Below are 20,884 nucleotides of genomic sequence, written 5' to 3' on the forward strand. Positions count from 1 at the left end.
CCGTTGCTTCGGTATGGCGGTGAATGGTGTAGCAGCGGGTTACTGAATGTGATACAGAGGAGCAGCTAGTGGAAGAGCACATATTAATGGATGTGTCGGATCAAGAACCCAGTTATTTATATTCACAGTACAGCTCAAGTGTCCGATAACTAATAAAACTAAATGCTTCAAATACTCAAGATGAATTGTATTGTTTTTTTTAAATCTGTTTTACTTGTCACCTAAATTCATCTATATTTAAGAAAACTCAAATGACTCAATCTGTTTTGATATTTTAACTTAACCTTTCCCTGTGAAAAAAAAAACCAAATGTTAACCAAAGACAAATGTTTCAGCATTCTGTCTATTCTCTCAGTGTATTTAAAGAACTCTGGTAATGAAAACCAGATGTTGAGCTCTCCACGGGGAGAATAGAACTACTGGTAACACAGTCGGAACATTGCTCCTGCAGTATTTGAGCGCAGAGACACTGCCCTGTGACTCAGATAAACGTCTGAAGTACAGACCGAGGAGGGAGAGAGGACGAGAACATCGCTACGGGACAAACAACAAGCATGAAGATGAAGAGCTGTTATTCAGCTCCCTAAAGGTCACCGAGTCCATAGACGAGAGCGTGGATCATATCCAGCACTGTTATGCAAACCTGCATTCATATCAAGACCCAGGGAGCAAGCCTAACGTACACCAGGGGGCACCACATCACCCTCCATGTTATTTCACACCCAGAGTAGTAGATGACTGCATGTTTTGAGGTAGATGTATGCCACAAACAATTGTGTTAATCTGTCCTTATTCCCATCCCCTGCTGCAGGTGGAGGGAAGCCGGAACAGATTGTTTATGATGAAGAGGCGGGGTTAGTCTACAAAAAGCTACTGGCTACAGCGGAGGCAAAAGATAAAAAGCTATAATAAATAATTTTTGAGACCTTTCCACTCCTTGCTGCATGGCCGTTACTTGGCTACGAAAAGAAAAGCATTAAAGCACATTATCTTTCACAGGTTGGTCCCAGCAGACACAGAATCATGTGTGTTATAATATCAGCTCACTGGTTTAAATACATGATTTCTCTGCTTCTCCAACATTTGAAGCTATCTCAGCCCAATAACATGTCGATGGCGTAGATTTACAAAGCAGCTGTTGTGAGCTCGTAGGTACACCTGAAGTTCGAGTCTGGAACTTGCGGGTGAGCTGCATTTTCATGCGATAAACATGCAAACGACTTTGAAATGTGGTTGGACACATTCCTGGGCATCAGTGGCGTGTCAGTGACGTGCCCGCTTGTCCTACCCTGTAACATTTGTCCAGAGCTCTGTGGGTGCAGAGCGGGCAGCCCTATTGACAGTATAACAGTTTTAAAACACTTTACAAGGGTAAAATATGTATAAATGTTCTTTTACTACAGCAAAAAACGCCAATTCTCGATCTGATGTACATTACTTTTAAACTGTTTGCGTAACTTGACTGGTTGAACAACAAGGATAAAGATTCACATTGCAGGGAAGCAGATCTTACTTGGCAGCGTCTTTGAGGTCGAGGACACTTCTCTGGTTATTGTTACCGTCTTTGAAGAGGGTCTCATTGGCTACAGTTAAAATTCCATTTCTTGTAATGAAATCCGGGAAGCACCGCTGAAGGACTGAAACACATTTCTTTAGTGGCCCGGCTCACAGATAGTGAGCTAATGTGTGTGGTTGTGATTACAGTTGTTCAGATGTACTTACAGGGTCGGCTTGGCACGATCATAGACGGGCAGTCTTCATCTCGTAGGACTTCTACAACGGACTGAGAGGGAAACAAAAGAGATGGCACAACAACTGAAAACAAGATGTTTATCATTGTGTTTATTATCGCAACGTTTAATTTGCAGTGAGCGTTGGTATCAATAATAATATCATTGTTCCTGTGACGTGGTTGGATTGAATCCTTTCTGATGTAACACTGTCATACTTGGGATGACTGGATGAATGGAAACGAGGGATTCAGTTCCAACAGTATGACTGAGCCGTTAGGTGCACCCACACACACCACCTCACTTTGTGGTTCTTACACACCACCGCGCCAACGTCACCGATCTGCCACCAGCCGGCTGAACGGGGCTGTGATGTGCATCAGCGGCTATGATGTGCATCAGCGGCTGTGATGTGCATCAGCGGCTGCTAGCTCAACGTCTCTCAAGTCACATTCAAATGAGCTCTTCATTATAACCACTGGACAGATAAAGTGATGAAATCTGAGGAAGGATTTACTTTTTTTTGTGTTTAGAGGCTTTCTTGTACAATTATATTTCCAAAAAGTGTGTCTACAACAGAAGAGGGTTCAAACTCTTGTAATGGACCACAAACCACCGTCTCTCACCTTACTGCTAATCTCAAAGCCCGGCTGGCAGAATTGCTTGTAGTATTCCCAGTTTTTGGTATTCCACGCATCCAGTAGAGTTGCAAATCTGTCAGGGCACTTGGACACACAGAGCTGGAGGAGGCAACACATCCACTTAATGAGACATCCCATCAATCTTGCATAATCAAGCGTGGCGGACAGGTTGGGTGAGGAACACAACGGTGGTGGCAGAAGGGGCTTCATTCAGTCTCTTACCTGGGTTGTAGGGCACTGGAGGGTAATCAAAACTGCAGGATTGGCACATTTCAGCATGTTGAAGTAGAATAATCTGGATTTGTTTCTGTGGAGACGATAAAGAGAGAAGTCTGATTAGAGGGATTCAAAAGACAGAGAAGCAAAGTCTTATCAGCAAGCATTCAAACACGCACGTACGTACGCTTGGAGAGAGTGAGCCATGCAGTGAAGCCTGCCATAATTAATCACAAAGCATCGCCGTGTATTGTGGTCAAATCCTTATGCGAGTGTAAAGATAACGCCGGGAAGCTGGCGGACAAATTGGGGAACATAATTGTTCCAGTGTCCAATCATTGAAGAAAGATATTTCTCCACTCACGCATTGGGGGTGTTCTTGTGGCCACAGAACTGGCCGCGGCTGTTGGTCGGATAGACGACCTTCCTGGGGTCGCCATGGATCCAGGCTGAAAACAACAGCACAGCACAATTTAAACATGTGTCACCCACACTAGACACACTCAGTGTCATCGCTCTACCTACCGAGGTACACACGGCTCTCTGTGGTCCTAAAGGACACGTGCTATCAGTGTAGAGTAAGTCTGAGAGCTTGTATCAGCTACCTTAAGACATGTGTTGCATTATTATTATTATTATTATTAGTAGTAGGTATAGCTGGGTCAAAGAGGGTCCTATAGGAATCTATAGGAATCAATCTATAAGTGCATCAGGCCAAGGCCATGCGTGTCTACAATTAGAAAGATAACGGAAATGTATTTGGAACGTATGTATGCATGTGAATTCAGAAGAAATATCGACAGATTTAAAAAAATAAACGCATCAATCCAGTTTGTTTTGTTGTGTTTCTCTAGACAGGAGTAGCAGGAGCCTTGAAATTAAATTGACTAAGCAATTCTAAGTTCTAAGTTTATGAAATATTGTTCTGAATGTGAAGCGGTAAAACAATGACAGTCTTTGACACAATAAGGATGATGAAACGTTACAACTTTTACAGAAAGAACACAGTTATTCAGCTGATTGCAGACAATGTCAGTGTGTATTTGAAGTCGCATCCATTGTCGTGGCTGCTGCTCTGTTTAAATGATTGTGAAACAGAAAGTCCTTCCCGTGCCCAGATTGAGACGTGACTCCGCTGACAACAAGCTGGCAACGGACGGCTCTTTGGGGACAGCGTCGGGAATTCATTTCATCCCTAATTCGTGATGTCTATCATACGTGTGAAAGACACGAGGACAGAGATGTGCGGTCAGGTGTGCTGGATTAAACAGGATATGTTTTCTGCACGAGAAAGCGAGAAAGAAAAGTGGCAGATTGGGAAATAAAATGAGACGGTGAACTAAAAAGTAGAGAGAGAGAAAATAAAGAAAATGAAATGGGGAAAAAGGAAAACTTGAGGCAAGACGGAAATAAAGAAAAGCCAATGAGGAGATTCACCGCACTGCACACTCAGTCATTTGCAGACAAAGTGGACTTTGTCACACTCAAGTGAACGAGACAATTTGAATGAAATGAGAGCCAGAGGGAAGAAAATCAACAGAAAACATACAAGCTGCATGTTGTGGTGAATCTCCCTCTTATTAAAAGACGAGCCCATTCTCTGGGGGAGCTGCATTTCTCAACTCCCACGCAATTTCAACAATCACACATTTTGTCAAATAGCCCACAATGAAATTATGAATAAATCAAACTAATAAAAAAAATTAAAAAAACAGCTTATGTTCTCCTTAAGTGTCGGTGTATCCTGTGGAGTAGAGCAAACCCATTTTGTTTGTGCCAAATTATTGTCACAGGCAGACACTTTCACTTCATGACCAGATCAGAACATATCATATCGTATGTGTGTGTGTGTGTGTGTGTGTGTGTGTGTGTGTGTGTGTGTGTGTCATTAAGGACTTTGCAATCAGCAGCAATGTGTCGAACTCACCCACGGTACCCAGCGCGATGTAGCCGAGGATGACAACGATGAAGATGACGCAGCACACCACATCCGTGCAGCTCCTGGGAGGAAAAAAACAAAAAATGTGTGAAAAAAAACCAAATAACAGACGCGTGACACTGGAAAGAATAAAAGCATAAAATAAGGTTATTTAGGAATTTAGGAAAATACATTTCATGTTGATTGTGTGTTTAACCATTTCGTTGTTGGTAATCATGATGGAGCTGCTGTATGCAAGTGAGTTTGAGCTTTACATCTGGGTGCAGCACTTGCTACCAGGTATAACAAGGTGTCATCTGTACTCTGTTTTCAGAGAGACTGCATGGAGGTCTACTGACTTTCTAATGAGAGTTAACTGTCCCACAGGCACAGACAGCTATTTGAAGTTTGCCTCTCTCTCCACAGCATCCTCAGCTTGCTAGTTTAAAGCAGCGTCTCAGAGTCTCTCTCTTTCTCTCTTATTCACTGTCTCTCTCCCAACAACAAGCTTTCATCCCCTCCTTTCCACTCTGAGAGAAGCTGTCAGTCCAGCCCCCTTTTAAAAAAACTATTCAGACTCGGAGTGCTGAGCCCAGCCTTGAATAAAGCCAGGCTCAATCCACTGTGCCCAGTAGCACCATACAGATGACATACATAGGCTCCCTCTCACACCACAAATTGAGTAGAGACCCTCATCTCCTCCAGCTTTCGACCCTTCTCCTCTTTCATCCAGAGGAGCGAAGGCGATGTCAAAAGGAGGCCTGAGATCAGAGATGTGACAGTGTTTCCTCTGTGTAGTTCTTTGAAGAGAGGATTGTCCTCGTTCTGTATGCAGCATGGTGACATGCTTCTACACGGGATACTCTTCAGCCTCCAAGTACAATTTCATGATTAAGTAGCAGACAGTGAAGAGAGGCTAGAGCACACAGATCAACCCATACAAAGAGGGGTAAATATAGCTTAAAATAGATACTTATGTAGTTACATTATTCAGTGTAGTGTTACTCAGTGCAGCCTCTTAGAATCAATTATCAATTGGGGTCAGCTGTGTAATTTAAGCTTGCATTGCAAATGATCCCAGACTGTTTATAAGTTTAAGAGCTATTTTTTTAACTGCATTAATAACGGCAGTAAAGCTTGAGCTCTATGTTAGACTGGTTTGCTCTGAACTTAATATAGAGGATTGGGAATGTTTTCTGTCCCAGCAGGGCTGCTGATTCTCCTCGTTTCTCATTTTAAAATAAGATGACTCCATTATCACCGCTCTCATCTGAATTACATCACGACTGTGGATACCTGCAAATTCAAAATATTATATCTCCACTCACAGACCATCTACTTTCTATCTTCAGGCAAACATCAGCCAAAACCTGCAATGACCGACACTGGAAGACAAAAGACTCAACAAACAGTTGGTTGCCGTATGAAGTGAGACTTCGGGACTTTTTTTTAGGAAAAGCACAGCAATTATTTTTGGGAGATAATAGAGAAACAAAGGCTCTGCCTGAGGAAGACAGCTGCAGTTCTACACTGGCAGTGAAATATGAGGAGTATAAAAAACACCTGACACACTACAAGCAACGCTGTTGCTGATATCGTGCATGTGATTAACAGAGAGAGACAAGGGAGTACCATTTCATCACGTCTAAGACAAAAACAAGGGGAAAGGCTGTCAGGGTTGCCATGGCAATGTTTGAATCCCTCTCCATCTTTTAGCTGGAAGATGAGTTAGCTATCACTCAGCGGCACATCGTGGTGATCTGAGGGGTTTAAAGCCGACCTCGCCTCTCCTACGCCGCACTATGTTACTGTAGACCCATCTGCATTATTAAGACAGAGTGCACACAGCACCACGGTCACCTGTGAAGCATGCAAAGGTGAGCGTCGAAGAGAAGCTGACCAAGTGAGGGGAGTGAAAACAACTCTGCTTCGTTCTCTTATCTCAGAAAAGCGGGCCAAAAAAACCAAAAACTGCAAATCTAGTCGGACCCCGACCCGGCCTCTTCAGATGTGAAGTGGGACCAGAGGGACCAGAGCATTGCTGGTGTACTGAACGGGGAAGAAAAAAAAACATCAGTACTGGAAGTTCTGTAACACTGACATTTGTTGAGCTGATATTCTGAGCGAGCAGAGGTGCCACAGATGGCAGCAGTGCCACAGAGTAGCATTGGTTCCAGCCTGTCCCTGCTTTGTAACAGACATTAACAGGAAAGGACACTTGGAGGGTCAGATTTTCACACTATAAGGATGTCTGACAAACACGAGGCTCCTTTAGGTAGCGGCCACACATGCTATGGTAGCAGGATACATTTGTTTGTGCGTGCACATCAAAAGGCATTACTACATTGCAATACGGTTGTGCAGTTGTGGCTCCTCAGTGTGTATTTTGGGCACAGATTATATCTGTGTATTATATTGTCCCACTACACGTATATGTCCTTTAGAGGACTGCTCAATAACCACAGATTACTTCAGGTTACTTCATGAAAACATGACGACCACCGAGTCGGTTCTCTCCCCGTTCTCATTAAGAAGAGCCTCTGAGCCACAGAAACATCAAAGCATCCGTGGCGCCTTCACCCAGCTGTAGCAGTGGAATGGGCTGGAGAGGGGTGGGATAAAGAGACACAGGAGGACTGAAACATGCCTTCACAGCAGCCTGCCAAACTCACATTGAACATAAAAGAGATAAGAGCCTACTTTACCTCAGAAAATGACTGAGTCATCAAAAAAGCCTGAGGTGAACCGCTCGGAGGGTTTTTTGCTTTATTGCACAATTCTGCTCAGAAATCAGGTAGTCATAAAATGCAGACTTCATTTTAAATATCCTCATTTTTGAGAGGGATTATCAAACTACAGTTGATAGGTCTACGATTCTGTGAATCTGTGATCGCATCTGTAAAGCACCATCACTGTCCATCTTTTTTGGCATATGTGAGCTCACTTTCAAGTGCCTAAAGTATCACACAAGTTGCCAATTTCATGTGATTCAAAGACATCTCTTTATAGAATCGTAGTCCTTACTAGGCAGACAGCAGGCTGTAGTTCATCAGGAGAAGTGCTCCCGTGCTTCTGGTTGAAAGACAGGAGACACCTCGATGCAATGGCCCCGGTGATGTGTGGACTACATCTGTTTGGGTGTATCTGGCTGGTTAATAGTGTGTGTCATTGGGCTAACTCCAGCCACCAGCTTGACTTATGGCCATTGATCTGTGTGGTAGAGTGGAGAGAGCTGCCAGCACTCGGCCTCAATCTTTATTAACGTGGCATGACGAATGATCAATCTATCAGCGCTCCGACTTGGGCGTGTACCAAAATGATTATACAATGAACAAAATCAATGTACACGGAACACAGTGACAAATAGTTAAAAGGGTTCCCGCCACCAGAATAAAAAAAACAAACACATTTTCTTACAAAGCCCTAGTAGTATGCACATACACATATAGTTTTTAAGTGATTTCAGTTTTGAGATATCTCTCTGTGATTTCTGCCTACATATCTCAAAACACATTTGTAACGCAGTGACGTAATTGTGCATCGAAAGTATTATTATTTATTATTATACTGATATATTTGTTAGACGCAACATGTATGTGTAGTACCTGTTATGAACCGGCCCTCTGAAGTTTGGGTCATACTTGCGCGGCTCACCTATAAGAAAAGCAGAGAAGGGTGAGATTAGACTCAAACAGAACAAAAATAAAACTCACTGACAGAGTGAATAACATATCCAAATGAGCAACATTTCACAGCATTGGACACCATATACTATACGAGTAAAGTTAACCTGCTGTTCTATTTAACTGGCCAATAAAACCTAACGAGGCCACTTCACAGTTCAGGTCTCGTAACAGGACTGCGATGATGAGGGATGATCATGCTAGGATAAAGCCATAAAGCCAAAACAATGTAGCTAACACAGAAATATGATAAATCATTTGAACAACTATAAGACCGAAGCCAAACAGCGTATATATGAGTCACAGTGAGGATTCCCCATTTGACCCAGCAAAGTGAATACTGAACCAATGTCACAAACACCATCAGTCACCCGAGGGGGTAACTCCCACTGGGTGCTCCTGCAGGTATGAAGAAGCATTTGCATTCATCACTGGCTTCTTCGTTGGTGCCCAAGTCGTCTCTAGCCCAGTTGAAACCGAGTCTGACGTGACTGAGGACCTATTAATCACCACACATGGAGCGTAATATCTCCAAGCAGCTGGGGCAGACTTGGGGGCAGCATGAGTGGGCCAATCTCCCATCTGCCCATTCATCCTGTCGAGAGACGTACAACTCAGCCCCGCTTCTGAGAGTATGAGGAATGAGTACACTGTACCACGTACAAATCATCTTCTGAATGTACTGTCAAATGTAATGAGTCCTAAATGTATTTATTTCTATCAGCAAATACAACTAAAAGACCAAAGCCAACAGTGAATGTATCCTAATAACAAGTATTGGCTGTAATTGATTGAGCTTACGCCTCCATCCCATAGATCTCCGCAATTATGCAAAAACTATTAAAAACACATACTGTTGCTTTGGGTGATATAATCTTCCAGTACACTCAACTTGGCCAGTGTAGTTTATTCTGGAACAAGATTATGACCATGCTTATAGAGTTGTGTGTGCTGTGGCTGTAAAACAGTGAACACATTTTTATCCTACAGATCTCAGTGTGAAAGTGAACCACCACATCATCTGGTAACCTAGACAGAAGACAATGAAATGAAGGAACAACACTGTTAAAGACAGGTAGCTCTATTCACTGTTACAACCATTAAAAAGCAAAAGCAACATACTCTGTTAGCGCCACAGGTTTTTACGTAACAATGTAATGTTTTAGAAATTTAGATCTTTATTTTTAACCTCTCCGGGTATTCTCACTATTGCACATGCTCCAGGCTCAATGTTGAACTATGGCGAGCTCGAAATCCACAAAAGCAGCCTGAAAATGAAGCTCCTTCTGCCCAGTGAGCAACTTTCACAGGATTGAACAGGCCACTGTCTTTGAACGCAGCATCCAGCTCTCCATGGTGTACACTGAGTAATAAACTAGATATATTCATTAGGTATACTGTAGCTAATGTCTTAGATATTATTATTCAATATTTGATTTATTTTTGGCATGGATGGAAATCAAACGCACCTCATCCTCTCTCGCTTCAGATAAAAGCATCACAGACGATACACAAAAGTAGCATAATTGACTTTCCGTTAATTGGATAAGGTGAACATGATGATTTCATCACTTTACTGGACAAAATGTATACTTCTTTTTTTTAGAAATAAACTCCAAAACACAAAGTTGTCTCTTGTAATGTACTGCTGTGCTTCGGCAAAAAAGTCATTATTTCACAACAGAAAAACACATTTATTCACCAGATGAACTAAACCAGTCTCTGCCAAATGGTGACATTATTGTGATGTTGATACCATTCACACCTCCACTAAACGTCTTGTTAGCCTGCACTACAACACTGTATTGGCTTTCCTTAGTCCGCCCATAAAAAGGTCATTAAAAGGCCAAATACAGTAAATGCAAAAACCAGAGCAACATCTCTTTCATGTCTCTAACAAATTCAACACAGAGACATCGGTGTTAACTCAATTATGACATTGTGAAGTAATATCCATCTGTTTATAATGAAAGAACTGCGGCTACATTGAATATGAAACTAAAAGAATTACGCTCAACAGAAGTTAACTAAAACTAAAAAACGTCTCTTCTGTTTCAAGATTATTTTTTAAATTGTATAATGCCTGGACTGGACACAATTGCAAAATGAGAAACCTTATAATACAATACATGTACAAAGTCTCTGCCTAGAATAACTGATTGAGCACAGTACAGCCTGGAGGCTGCTCCAGCTACACATCCCATAGTGACTGAGTGAAGTTACCACAATCGTCTGGCTATGGTGGCAAACAAGGTTTCTGAAGCTAATATTTCTGCATGAAGTTTAGGCGGATGTTTCACACATTTGCATGTGTGAAAGTATAAACTTTCTGAAGGATAGAGATGCCAAATTGCTGGGCCAACAGTAAAATAATGTCAGGAAAAGTGACAACAGTTTCTCAAACCAACAACCCTGGTGCCCTTAAGCTGCAGAGTCAGCAGCAACAACAAATGCGCTGGACTGGAAATGTACTTGAATCTCGGTGAGTAATTGTCACATTTCTGTATAATGGAGCAAGAATTATGGCAGATGGAGAACTGCATGTGTCAAAGGTCACGGTTAGCTGGTCTCATGACTGCATGGGGCTATGTGCAGATATTAGATCATGAGGAAATTCCTTGAATGCACTGTAGGTGTGATAATGACCATTTTAGCTCTTTGTCATGGCAGCAGTGTGAGCGGCTAGCCTTGATACGAGAGGCTCTATGTGCTTTTTTTTCCTTTTGCCCTTGCTGTTAAAAACCCCATGAGTGTGCCTAGCCATCTGTTTGGCTGTCACTGAAAGCCACTCACTTTAGTGGTGTTCCAGGTCTATAAATGTGAGATGTTCTGGGTTAAGTGTGTGAAGTCCTCAGCCAAGGACACGATGTCACCGGACCAGGTGCTCACTGCAGCATTCACAGAGCGCTAGCTCTGGATCTAAGAGGATGCTACACTCCATTTCAAATGACCTACACATTTAAGAGCTCAAAGATGTTTTCACAGATGATGCATCATACACATAAAAAATGTAATAGTTTCACACAATATGGGAGAGTGAACCATGCTGCTAACAAACCAACTACCACAGGGCAATTAAACTGCATCAAATGTCAAGAACCATGGTCAAGCATCCCAACTTGCATTCAATTTAACCATTGAAACTAAAAACAGCTTCATACCAATTCGACTTTAACTTGTTTTATTTGTTTACAAAAAAAAAAAAAAAAGAGAGAAATACTGTTATACTAATGTTATACTACCGTGAAAATCTCATACTCTTACAACCCTATCAGCATCTGTGCATGATGTACTGACAGAGTGAGCTATTCCACTGTGTTGTGCCGGAAGTTGCCTCCAATTGTTTTGTATCCCAGTGGTTGTTGCTACACCCACACGGCCAGCAGGTTGCATCACATTAACATCAGAGCTAATTAGAGATGCAGCTGCTGGGGGTGAACGAGATCCGTAGCTGGGTACTAGACGGGGCCCAACGTAAGCTGAATTTAAATGGATCTTAAAAAATCATTTCATTGATCCTCCTGGGTTGTGTGAATAATCAAAACATAAGGTCTCCACAGTGCGGGAGACGTTGTTGACACAAACAAGTAAGTCCATATGGTGAGTGCAAGTTGAATCACACCAAGATCAAGGAGAGCCAGTGGTGAGAGGACGGATTGTGGTGCAGTGACTGTCAGGGAGCAGAGCTTGATCCAGAGTCATGTGTGCTTTTTGGAGCTGTGGAGCAAGCAGGATACATTTGCAAGCAGCATGGTCCCACGCCAATGTCCAATATATGTAATCCTGTCAATACAGTATGACGGAGGGAACTCAAAAACTAACATGTGATTGTTGCATACTCCCCCGACAGTAAAAACATATTGTAGTATAGTGTACAGCATACTAAAACATTCTGGAGGACTACATACCCCCTTCACTCTAACACAATAACATTCAGGTGATAGAGATTGTGCTGATACAGCACAGATAAAATTAGCTACATCAGCTTGACGCCAGGATGTTGTCCCACAACACAGATTTGAATGAAGGGTTGAGAGAGAGTGGTGAGAACCACCAGTGATGCCCGGATACAAGCAGGCTCTGCATTAGGTGACGGCTGTTTAGACCGCACTGCAGTGTGCCGGCGCAGGAGACGAGGGCGGTGCACTGGATGTGTGCCGCTGGCTGTAGTCAGGCTGAGAGAGGGCTCTGTGGTCAACAACATTCGGAAAAAGCCTGGCAGGCATGCTGCACTGGGACGGCCGGAGTCACTGTTAGCTCTACTAACTGCTGGTTCTCCTCTAATGACAAGAGTGTTGAATAATGACACGTGTCCTGCTGTGACCGAAAGATTTACGCATAACACAACAGTGATGGTGGTAATCAGAGGCTCAGAGGCAATGAGGCTGGACTGGGTGAGGAATTACACATCAGGATCAGACAAAAGGCTTTGGCACTAATCTTCGCTCCGAAATTCCATTTGCAGCAAGTCTGCCATAGCAACAAGATCTATGGATCAGTTTACAGTGGTGAGGACCCTAACCGCGTAAAATAAGTCTGTGACACACACATTTTGTGATAAAATGCCTTCTTCCAACAGAGGTTTGATAAAAGCTCTGTGTGAGAACACCTCAATTTGAAGTCCGTGCCTCCTGTCAGACGGATTCTAAAGTATGTGCTGGATTGACTGCTGAGAATCAACTTCTGAGTGCCTGTGCAGGAAAAAAATTACAACCCAGCTCGGAGAGATAAAGCTTCAACGGAAAGTCACAGAAGCAGTTCATCGCTAAACTGCACACTTATCTCCAGCAGCTCACTTCATCATAAGGTTAGTAGACTGCTCGGGGATGATCTACCGAGTCACATAATTTATACTTAGTGTGGCAAACATCACTGCAGATACTGTGAGATCTGATAATGCGAGAACAAACCTGCAGCCTATACGGCAAATATAGAAATCTTATAATCCAAGTCAAAAATTCAAAAATTGAAAGCACATCATTGTCAAATATAAAATGGTAGGAATGTTAACCACACGGTACAGTGATGTAATCACACCCTCCACAGTAAAACTTTCTTTACTTTCTCCAGCCCGTTTCCACGCCCCCCCCCGCCCCCCAGCGTTTCCCAGCTCGTCTAGTCCACAGACACATGAACACGGGCAGACACAGGCACCAGTGTGCCCAGGCCCCCACTGTCCAACACAGGCCTCTTTCATACCGTGGTCAGGCAAACAGCTCGAACACTGCAGGTGCTCTACATGGGCTGGGTCAGAGGGGCCTTTAGGGAAGGACTTTTTTTTGTTGTCGTCACTCTGCTGATTAACAAACATTTCTAAGACCTGGAGAGAGTGGAGTGCTGTGAGTTCGTACTCCTGTTAAAGCTACACTGGGCTTAGATCCAGCTACAAATAAGGAAAAAAAAAAAGTAAAAATAGAAATGTTAAAAATTCTGCATAATGATGTTGCTCAGCAGGGCAGGCACACCCTGAAAGCCTGAACGCTGTATACAGTATGTTCATTCATAATTGATGAAAGCACTGGCTTCTGCCAATCCAGAGAGGAAAGCAACATCCGTGATGTGGCTTTGGGCTTTGACTGTAGTTTGTATTTCTAATTTAGCAGTGTTCATGTTTCTCTCACATCCAGCTAACCCCAACTACACTACACTAAGAGAAACTACACACATTGACTTTTGGGAACCGCATTATGATCAAGGAAGTCTCCCACACAAAACTGAGCCGAAGTAATCAAAGCAGTTAAAAAGCTCCAGATGGCTCCCCCATTTTCATAATGTTAGAAATGTAGAGAGATAATACACACAAACACTCTTTTTCTCTGGCTTTCTTCCAGCGCCCTTCTGTATCCAAAAACATCTTCCCTGCCACGCTCTTATCCCCCCTCACACTGGACAACAGTACAACCTTTCAAGTGCTTGTCTCCTTATTGGAACAAGACAACAGCATCCAGATCTCTGATTTAGGTTTGACTTAGCAGAGTCCCCTGGGATCCTCTCAACTATTAGCAGATGCTCAAGGAGTACTTGGCATGTCTGGTTTTGGTAGCCCACTGGGTTAACTCCTATCTGTGCATGAACAGTGTTTACGGTGCATATGTTCAGAGGCAAGCTAAGACACGGAAGCAGAGGATAGTGGGATCCGGGCTGGGATTCGACCCCCAAGAGAGGAGTTAGCATCCGAGCGTGTCAGCCGCTGACAGCTAGCCTGCCGCTCTGAGCGGAGAAGTGGCAGTATATTGTGGCTGGGGCTTTGTGACCTTGGTTACTTCTGTGGGAGCCTCCAGGCATTTCAGTGGCAGCCCAGTGTTCCTGTGAAACCAGGCTCGCTCCTGCTACTGTGGATCAGTGACGGGCTCAACCGGCTTTGGCCTGGATTCATAAAGACTTAAACATAAGAGGATGTGCCTCATCTTGATAACCAAATATGCCATTTACACACCACTGCAAATGCCCAAATCCTCTCTCATACTCAGTATTCAAGACTTGTCTCTCGTACACAATTTCCTCAGGTATTAGTGTTGATATCGTGAAAAACCACGACAAGATAAGGCAGCTCGCTTCTCACAAAAGTATGCTCAAATTAATCTGCACTGAAAACAGTTTACTGTAAAATATCTCACCCTGTAGCCAGATCTATTTCTGTGTTTTAGGAAAACAAGATCTCCAGGATCTAAACAACTAATTACCACGAGGATTTTTTTGCCGTGTATGTTAACACAGAAAAATCCTCATCTCCCTTTGCACATTAAACTTTTATGTTAGGCAAGATGCATCTGGGCCAAGATTCATAATGGTAGGAGTAATGAGACTTTGCAATTGCACATTTCATGGAGAATGAGTATATTTCCATAGCACTGTTTTCAATTGCATATTTGATTCAAATGTGTCCACTTTGGGCCCCAACAACAACTAGCAGAAAGCTGAAGGTCATCATGTGTAAGCAACACTTCACACAAATAAAATTTAAGTCCACAAAGAGAATCTCTTACCGACTGTCCATGATGTGGCTTTAAATAAGTGCATATATATGTGTCACAGCACATCACAGTCTGAATCTGGATTCTTTGCAGGAAATGTTAATGCACTTATGTAATTTAATGACTTTATGAAACTAGTTATACAATATAGATTTCTCCTGGAGGTAGAAGTAGGGCCAATGTCTTCATTTGATCAATATTAAAGGCAGGATTGGTTATCTTGAGAAAATAGAAAGACTGCGCTAGATTTTTCAAAATCATCCAACTGAAAAACCTAGCCCAGTGTTGCCAACTCTTTTCTGATGAAAGTACCGATCAACAATTGCTCCAAAAGTTGCTAAATCTAGCAAGAAAGTGGCCAAGTTGGCCCCACTGACAACCATGTCAGGCCTCTGTCTAAAGCCACTCCCCCAAAATTATCATAATGAACAAAAACAACAAACATGGCTATTGTTAGTATGTGACAAACAGTGAGCACATGGGCAGAATACGCGCAGGCAGACAGACAGGTAGACAGGTAGGCAGACAGACAGGTAGGCAGACAGACAGGTAGACAAGTAGGCAGACAGGCAGGTAGGCAGGTAAGCAGGTAGGCAGGTAGCCCGTCTTGCTGAATGAAATGATTGGACGGGCTTATTATATAGTCCTGCAACAGTCACATATACCTGATTTAAGCATTTGAATAATTGATTAATCTGTCAGGATGTAATGACAATTTCAATAAAAATATGAATACTGTTTTTTGATGATGATTACCAACACTGCCTTTAACATCACTTCACTGTCTGTGTTCCTCTGAACCCTCTGAACCTCTGCCTTTCAGCAGTCTGCTCATATTAAACTCAGATTAGCGTCAACAACACTAAATCCCTGATTTATCTAAGCAAACCTGTAGGGTGCAATGCAAGACCCTCACCTGTGCAAAGAAAAAAGCATGTTTGCAACATCAGAACATCATGTCTCGTTTGTTCTTAGGATAATGATGCATTTGTTTTGATCACGCTAGCTGCATCATTTAGCAGATTAAACCTATCAAAAGTAATTTCGAGTCTCCCTGTGCACCAGAGACTCAACACCTACGTGTCTAGCATGAAGGTAGCTTTATCTCTCACTAGTTTTCCGGTGTATCTTTGGCTTGTTTCATAAATCACTGGCAATGTTACTTAGCCTCCTAGTCATAAACAAACACTGACTGTATTTGTACTGCAAATCGGAAATTTAAAAGTCTCCTTGATGTCGCCTAGAAAGTCGCTTCACAGCTTAAATGTCCCATTTTCACGGACTTGAACAAATCCCCATCCAGTGCTGTGCAGAAGTGAATCTGACAATTATTTACTGACTCACCCTATCATTAGTGTGAATAATATATACTCTCAGGCACTGACTTTGCAATCTATTGAGAAAAGACACATGAAATTAGTAGCAGAACAACATAACCTTGTTAAAAATAACGAGCAGATATGCCATGAAGACTAATAAAACGCATAGGAGCACTATGGAGTCAGAGTGTTTGCAGAGGACAGTGACACTTAAGAAGCCCATGATCGTACTTGGTCCTGGGCGCAAACTGGGCCATTTGAGCCGCAACCTTCTCTGACTGCGCTTTCACAGGAAGAGGCTGTGAATGTTTGATTCTAAACCAGGGCGCTCAGCTTTCCGTCATTGACTCTGTATGAAAATGCAGCGTTTAGGGAAGCTGCCCATGCGAGAAATTTGTTAATTAACAGTGTGCCCGACTCAACACTTTCTGTGGTGAATGGAACTCGTATCTAAATTGTTACTTACAAACCTGTCACAGAATGATTATGAGCTATTTCCTTCTTTTATGACTGACTGAACAGTTCGGCAGGACAGAATATGCCCACTGAACACTTGCTACATAGTTAGAAACGTTATATAATATACTAGCACTTCAATCTGGCTCAAACGGCTGAACGTGAATGATGGGATGGCAGGTAGTTATGTTTTTAAGCAGCTGCTTAAACACACGGCTCAACTCATTAGTGCTCACTTGTTTTTCGCTGCATGTAATTATGTTCATTAAAAGAAAAAAATCCAACAATATAATATGTTAGGGAGAGGTGATAACTCAATGTTGATGTCATCATAACGTCTGCTTCAGTTAGTGGTTTCCTCATTTCTTAGAAAATCACTCATGACTTTTAAGAGAGTAAGAGGTTTTCCTGTTGAGAAAAACCCAATTCTTCTACAAAACACACCTTGTGGCTACTGTTCATAAAGAAACGGGTGTCTGAGTGTCACTGCAATGTGGCAAGTCTAGAAAGAAAAGCCTTTTCCTTTGATTCTGCGGAACGGACATCAGAATCAACTGACACACAGTTTGGCAAGTTGGACAAGATCTATCGAACCAGCTGAACTGGAAATAATAAACGAGAATCATCCACTTCCTTTGGGAATAAAAGAAGTAAACCACCACAGAAAGCCAGAAACCTTGGGTACATTACCAGCAATCGCAAAAAAAGATTTCCAATCCAATTTGTCAACACTACGGGGTAGAGTATGCTGATGTAAAATGTGTCTTCTCGTTCTATGCTCAGCTGTGAGACCAACATTTTTCTGAATTGCTCTTTTGCCGAGCTATAGCTGATGGAAGGAAAGCACCAGGGAGCCAATAACATAAAGCCGCTGACCTAAACACAGTGAGGCCCCATAACTCCAGCCAATGCTCCGCTAGCTAGGTCAGTGGATGCTGTTAGGCAAAATTATGTTCCTTAATTAAACTGTCTCGGTGTATTCGATGTAATTCTCTGGAGAGTAGCACTTGAGTTGATACAAGAGAAGATAATGCAGGTATATGCATTGTATTATCCTCTGTAATGATGCACACCCTGCATCTAAGTAATGTATATAAAAAATAATAATGATACACTCACTCCAAACCTGCGCTAAGATGTTTACTTTACACTTACACATAATCTCTAGTGTCAGGTTTATGGTGATAGGGTTTGAAGGCCCTGGTGGTGAGCTGCATGTCTGCCGAGAGCAGTGAGACTCTACCACAGATGACAGGTTGCAGTAGTGATTGGCAGAGTGCTGTGGTCATGAGGGCTGAGGGACATTCGGGGTCAGCATGTGGGAGACACAGTCAGGAGCAGACCTACTCTATATATTGCTACTCTATCTAAAGCCTCCCTGACAGACATTTTGGTTGCAAGTATTACATAAAACTTGGAGTTGGATGATATCTGTATCTAACTGACAATGATGTGGAAGGCTCTGTAGACAATGATTATAGCGTGAAAAAGTGAATAATCAATAATGCGCTATAACTGGGGGTGGACAGAGTAGCTGATCATGTTTTTGGTCTACCATTGCTTTAGGGTGAATCTGAGAAAATAGATGAGTGTAGACATGATTAAAGTCGCTCTTTGACAACAGCCATACATGCAAAGACATTTCTCATTGAAAGGAGACATTGATTGTCCTGTCAGTGTGGTGGATCACTTAGTCTGGGTTTCAATAGCTAGTTAGTTTCACACCGTAGTAGCCTGAGAGCAGCAGTACACTGACAACATGAATGTGAAAGAAGCACAAAATGTTTATTTTTCAATGACTAAATGGAAGATTACTAAATATAGAGAACAATTGTTTTCATCTGTGGAAGAATGAATACTAGTATCAAACCTCAGAAAGCCACCAGTGTGGTAAACATCACCAGTGTAAGTGATTCTTTGTCTCAGAGGGAAGCCACTGTGTGGCATCTGGTGGTGATAAAGGATTATTTTTGCTTTGATAAACAACATGATTACTAAGGCCGGCTAATGGACAGAAGATCTGCTCATGTATTACATGTATCATGGAGACTATAAATCCTTTGTTGTCATTATCATTCACAGAGGACATTGCTTTGAATCTTCATCACTAACAGAACTACCTGGACTGCGATTGTTACAACGTTGTATAATGGTGGCGAGAAGAGGTGGAGGAAAATACTTATTGTTGTTAACAGTATACTGCACATTTTTCTATATGTAAAAAAACAAGGCAAAAATCATTTTGAGCATGTGTAGGGGAAACATAATAAACACTCTGAAAAGGCCATTAGACTGACCTACTCAGGAAACTTAGGCGACACAACTGTTTACAAAAACAAACAGTTATAGTTATTATTTATATATTATTATATATATATTATTATAGTTATAGTTACGTATTTGGCGTCAACTGTGAGCTATGTTAGCAAACGTTCCTGTAAACTACAGCAAGAGGTTATAACGATTAACTAATCTATTAATCGATTGTCCAAAAACAATTTATGGACATTTTTTTTCTGTATTGTATTGAATTATTTCCGGTAACAAGAGGATACGAATAATACTCGCGACGGATTTAAACACACGTAAGGCTACTCTTTTTTAAATAACCGATTAAAACGTCATTCTATCGTTAATGCGTATTTGATGTCATATCAATGAATCGTTGGAAGTCTTTCAAGCTAAAATGCCCAAATTCCAGTTTCTCAGTGTGAGGATAAACGTTAGCTTAGCTGATTTTCTTTGTCCTATTCAAAAAAACAATGACATCGTCTTTGGGAAATAGTGATGGGCATTTTCCACTAACGTTACATTCTGACAGTTAAAATAATAACCTGACAAAACGATAAATCTGGTGACATATCGGCAGACCAATCGTTTATGGAGATAACGTTATATCTTCATGTTGTCATAACCGTCATCCAATAATGTTATAAAATATATCTGCGTTTACAACAAAGATGAAGTGATGACAAGTAGAGGAGGAAAGTGATACGACTTATTATTGAGTATTCACAAGGTAAACAACACAAAGGCATAAACCTTAACGTTATATCACCGGAGTTAACCAGGTAACGTTAAACTATCGCCAAAGAAGCAGATTCAAGACACACACACACACACACACAAGTTAGGCTACTTATTCGAACGTTAATAGCCGTTTAAACCCGTTAACGTTGACTACGTATTGGATGTCAACGGTTAACCGTTAAATAGCCCCTAAATAGTTAACAACTGACAATGTAAGCTAGCTAACGTCCCTGTAAATCACAGCAATGGGTTAAAAAAATCACTCAGGCTAAATAACGTACCGTTTGTATCATGTTGTCAAATCGTTATTCACAGTACAGAAGAAAAAAAAACATGTTGGCGTTTACAACAAAGACGAACCGACTCACCATAGTAAGAGGAGGGGACGTCCGTCTTTCTAGCCATGGCACTTAGTAGGACAAATGCGACGTCGTCTTGGTTTTGGAGACCGCATATGAGAGTCGATGTGAACCGCAGTTATTTTTGTGGATTTCGCGCGGTCCCGTCGAGAAATAAACACAGGAGGAAACCTGGAGAGGTCTCGAGCTTCTTGGAGGATGCTTTCGGCCACGCAGCTGAGCGTCAGTCGTGTTTACAGCGCGACGTCATTAATTATTCCAAAACGGTCTTAAAGGGGACGTGCACCGTGGCTGCTGCTGCTGCTGAATTTTCGTTTCCCCATTGTTTTGGGTGTGATTTTATTAAAGCACACCGTTTTTGTGCAGTTTGTCCGCTGACATGAACATGAGTTGGACTTACAACGATGCTAGACAACGGAGGACTTGGTAAACGGTCTGTGTCTGCAATAAGAGTGGTGAATTCCAGGAGGCCTCTTTTGGTTGATTAATAATATACAGCCAATATTGCAGGCAGTATTTTTAGGAGGCAGTGACATATATATCTTCACAGTGAGGCGT

At 42.1% G+C, this 20,884-nt stretch overlaps 1 protein-coding gene across 4 annotated transcripts in view; it reads right to left on the reverse strand.

Annotated features, from left to right (window-relative positions):
- slc44a5b (solute carrier family 44 member 5b) overlaps window positions 1–20,557 on the reverse strand; it is a 29,696-nt gene extending 9,139 nt beyond the window's left edge. For 3 of the 4 annotated variants that reach the window (XM_076087755.1, XM_076087757.1, XM_076087754.1), the window contains exons 1-9: window positions 20,336–20,557; window positions 8,111–8,159; window positions 4,515–4,588; window positions 2,952–3,036; window positions 2,594–2,678; window positions 2,357–2,470; window positions 1,723–1,783; window positions 1,514–1,637; window positions 927–959 (exon numbers count right to left, since the gene is read on the reverse strand). In XM_076087755.1, the coding sequence (XP_075943870.1) occupies window positions 927–959; window positions 1,514–1,637; window positions 1,723–1,783; window positions 2,357–2,470; window positions 2,594–2,678; window positions 2,952–3,036; window positions 4,515–4,588; window positions 8,111–8,159; window positions 20,336–20,372 (662 nt within the window). In that variant the 5' untranslated portion in view covers window positions 20,373–20,557. The remainder of the gene's footprint in view (window positions 1–926; window positions 960–1,513; window positions 1,638–1,722; window positions 1,784–2,356; window positions 2,471–2,593; window positions 2,679–2,951; window positions 3,037–4,514; window positions 4,589–8,110; window positions 8,160–20,335) is intronic. The other variant, XM_076087756.1, reaches the window with a different exon arrangement.
- Between the last annotated feature and the right edge of the window lie 327 nt (window positions 20,558–20,884).

Source organism: Anarhichas minor, unplaced genomic scaffold (assembly GCF_050575085.1).
Source record: "Anarhichas minor isolate MPS153535 unplaced genomic scaffold, ASM5057508v1 ptg000010l, whole genome shotgun sequence".
NCBI classification, from domain to species: Eukaryota; Metazoa; Chordata; class Actinopteri; order Perciformes; family Anarhichadidae; genus Anarhichas; species Anarhichas minor.